This window comes from Carlito syrichta, unplaced genomic scaffold (genome assembly GCF_000164805.1).
Source record: "Carlito syrichta isolate Samal-C Ts95f unplaced genomic scaffold, Tarsius_syrichta-2.0.1 Scaffold311381, whole genome shotgun sequence".
In the NCBI taxonomy this organism is placed as follows: Eukaryota; Metazoa; Chordata; class Mammalia; order Primates; family Tarsiidae; genus Carlito; species Carlito syrichta.
In genome coordinates, this window is record NW_007255477.1 from 199,378 (window position 1) to 201,628 (window position 2,251).

General features: G+C 53.4%; 1 protein-coding gene across 1 annotated transcript in view; it reads right to left on the minus strand.

The window, feature by feature from the left end:
• ADCK2 (aarF domain containing kinase 2) overlaps nucleotides 1-2,233 on the minus strand; it is a 16,500-nt gene extending 14,267 nt beyond the window's left edge. The window contains exons 1-2 of the mRNA XM_008068632.1: nucleotides 1,237-2,233; nucleotides 742-888 (exon numbers count right to left, since the gene is read on the minus strand). Of these exons, the coding sequence (XP_008066823.1) occupies nucleotides 742-888; nucleotides 1,237-2,169 (1,080 nt within the window). The 5' untranslated portion in view covers nucleotides 2,170-2,233. The remainder of the gene's footprint in view (nucleotides 1-741; nucleotides 889-1,236) is intronic.
• Nucleotides 2,234-2,251: the final 18 nt, after the last annotated feature.

Below are 2,251 nucleotides of genomic sequence, written 5' to 3' on the forward strand. Positions count from 1 at the left end.
GGCTGAGCCACCGATCCCGGCCGCCACAAAATATCTTATGGGATCCTCCATGGCCCCTCTCTCCATTCCACAGTGACTCCAGATGACCCATATTGTAGAAGACAGGGCCAAATTTGGGTCACTACTTCCAGATCAGAAACACCACCCCCACCCACCATACGCATCACCTCCACTTCTGGGTCCCTGAAACTATAAGGTAGAGCTCTCTTCCTCTCCTTCAGTTTACCCTCAAAGAACTTGAATATAGGCAAGAAATAATTGGCTGGGTGCAGTGGCTAACAGCTGTAATCTCAAGACTTTGGGAGGCTAAGGTGGGAGGACTGCTTGAGCTCTGGAGTTTGAGACCAGTTTAGGCAACAGAGCGAGATCCTGTCTCTACAAAAAATAAAAAATATTATCTAGGCTTGGTGGCATGCACTTGGGTAGCTGAGGTGGGAGGATCGCTTGAGACCAGGACTTCAAGGCTGTGGTGAGCCGTGATTGTGCCACTGTACTCAGGCTGGGTAACAGAACGAGATGCCTACTCAAAGAGAGAGAGAGAGAAGAAGAAAAAAGAAATAACTTCATTGCATTAGGCCACTGAGACTTGGATGTTCTTTGTTTCATTACCTAGTATTACCTACCCTAACTAATACATCCTGCCAGCTGGGAAATTACTCATTTATTCAGCATGTACTAAGCAGCTGCTACTGGCAAGAACTATGTTAGGTGCTATTTACAGCTGAAAGAAGGAGAATTCACCTGTTGAACCATGAGCTTCTCAAATTCCTCCACAATCTCAGGCAAGCTAAGCCACTTGATTCCTGGTAAAAGTCCAAGGATTCGGCTGCCAATCTTCATCAAAAGCAGATCCATGTGCACCTGAGAAAGCAGGCCAGGGTGCAACACCTGTCAGAAAGAGGAACAGTGAGACAGGAGGAGGAATCTGGTGGACACATTTTAGCCAGTCAGGGCTGGGTCCCACCATTAAGGAGGAGCCTGATAGCTTCTCATCAGAGGAAAGGGGATAGGGTCCCAATGTGAAGCCCCAAACTCCAAACACTCATCTTCTATCAAACTATTTGCACCACCACTCCCTCAAGCCAAGAAATAAACAGCTTGCACATAATCAGACACTCAGATATTGGTCAAGCAAATGTAAATCAACGTGGGGATGATCTGCAAGTGGGGGGTGTTTCTGATCTGGGAGAAGTGAGGTCAGCGGGTAGGTAAGATGCGAGCTGTCAGAGCACTTACTTTCACTGCCACAGGGATGAGGTGATCTGGCTCCAAGCGGTGGCCAGTGACCGAAGTCTGAGACACACCTGTATTTGATCCAACCAGGTCAGCTTTAGGGAGGAGAAGCCTTTCTAGAAATGACTGGTCAGCAAGATTTCCAGGAGGTGTCCACCCATTCCCAAGGTGTCCAAAGAGCTCTCCCGGCCCCCTAACTGCCCGCACCTCTGAAGAAGCCTGCAGACAGGAGTCTCTGCCAAGCCTCTGAAAGCTGTCATCCTCCAGGAAGGTGGTGTTGGCATATGCTTTGTACACTTGGGCCACACAACCTGAACCCACGGGGTCCCGGTTCTCAAAAGAGAGCATGCTCCCCCAATCCTCCCCAAATGCCTGCCGAAGAAAGCTCTCAGTGTGAGTCCAAGGGTGGGGCGTCACTCGGACATGCAGCTTGGAGAACTGGGCACAGAAAGCCTCAGAGAAGAGGTCCCGTCGGGTGCTGGCCCACTGGCCCAGTTTGATATAGGTTGGGCCTGAGGTCTCGGTGGCTTTCAGAAGCAGGTGCAGCCAGAGGTTGGAGACGCTGGGAGACAGGTAGGTGAGGGGATAGAGCAGGAGGATAGGGAAGAATTTCACCAGGAGGACGCAGGCCCGCAGGCAGAGGCCAAAATGCAGGAAGGCCCCGCCTAGCCGCCCTGCTGGGGACAGCCTCTCCCCTGGCCCATCTTCAGCCGGACCCCTCCAGCGGGCCCTTTGCCCACTCAAGCTGCCAGGGGCACCCTCCCCGGCGGCCCCACAGGTGGAGATGAGCTTAGGCAAAGTGCCCAGCAGAAGCCAACAGAGCCTGGCGTTGCGAGAGCACCCGGAGGGTCTCAGAAGGCCAAGTTCCCTTCTGAGCCCAAGACACCTTAGGTGCGACCAGCACACCTGGACCGAGACGCGCCAGGGGGTCGCCATCCCCCGCAGAGGCCACGGCCTAGGCCGCTGCCCTCGACTCAAGGGGACTCTTCCGGGCGAACGCTTTCGGCGAGGCCGAGAT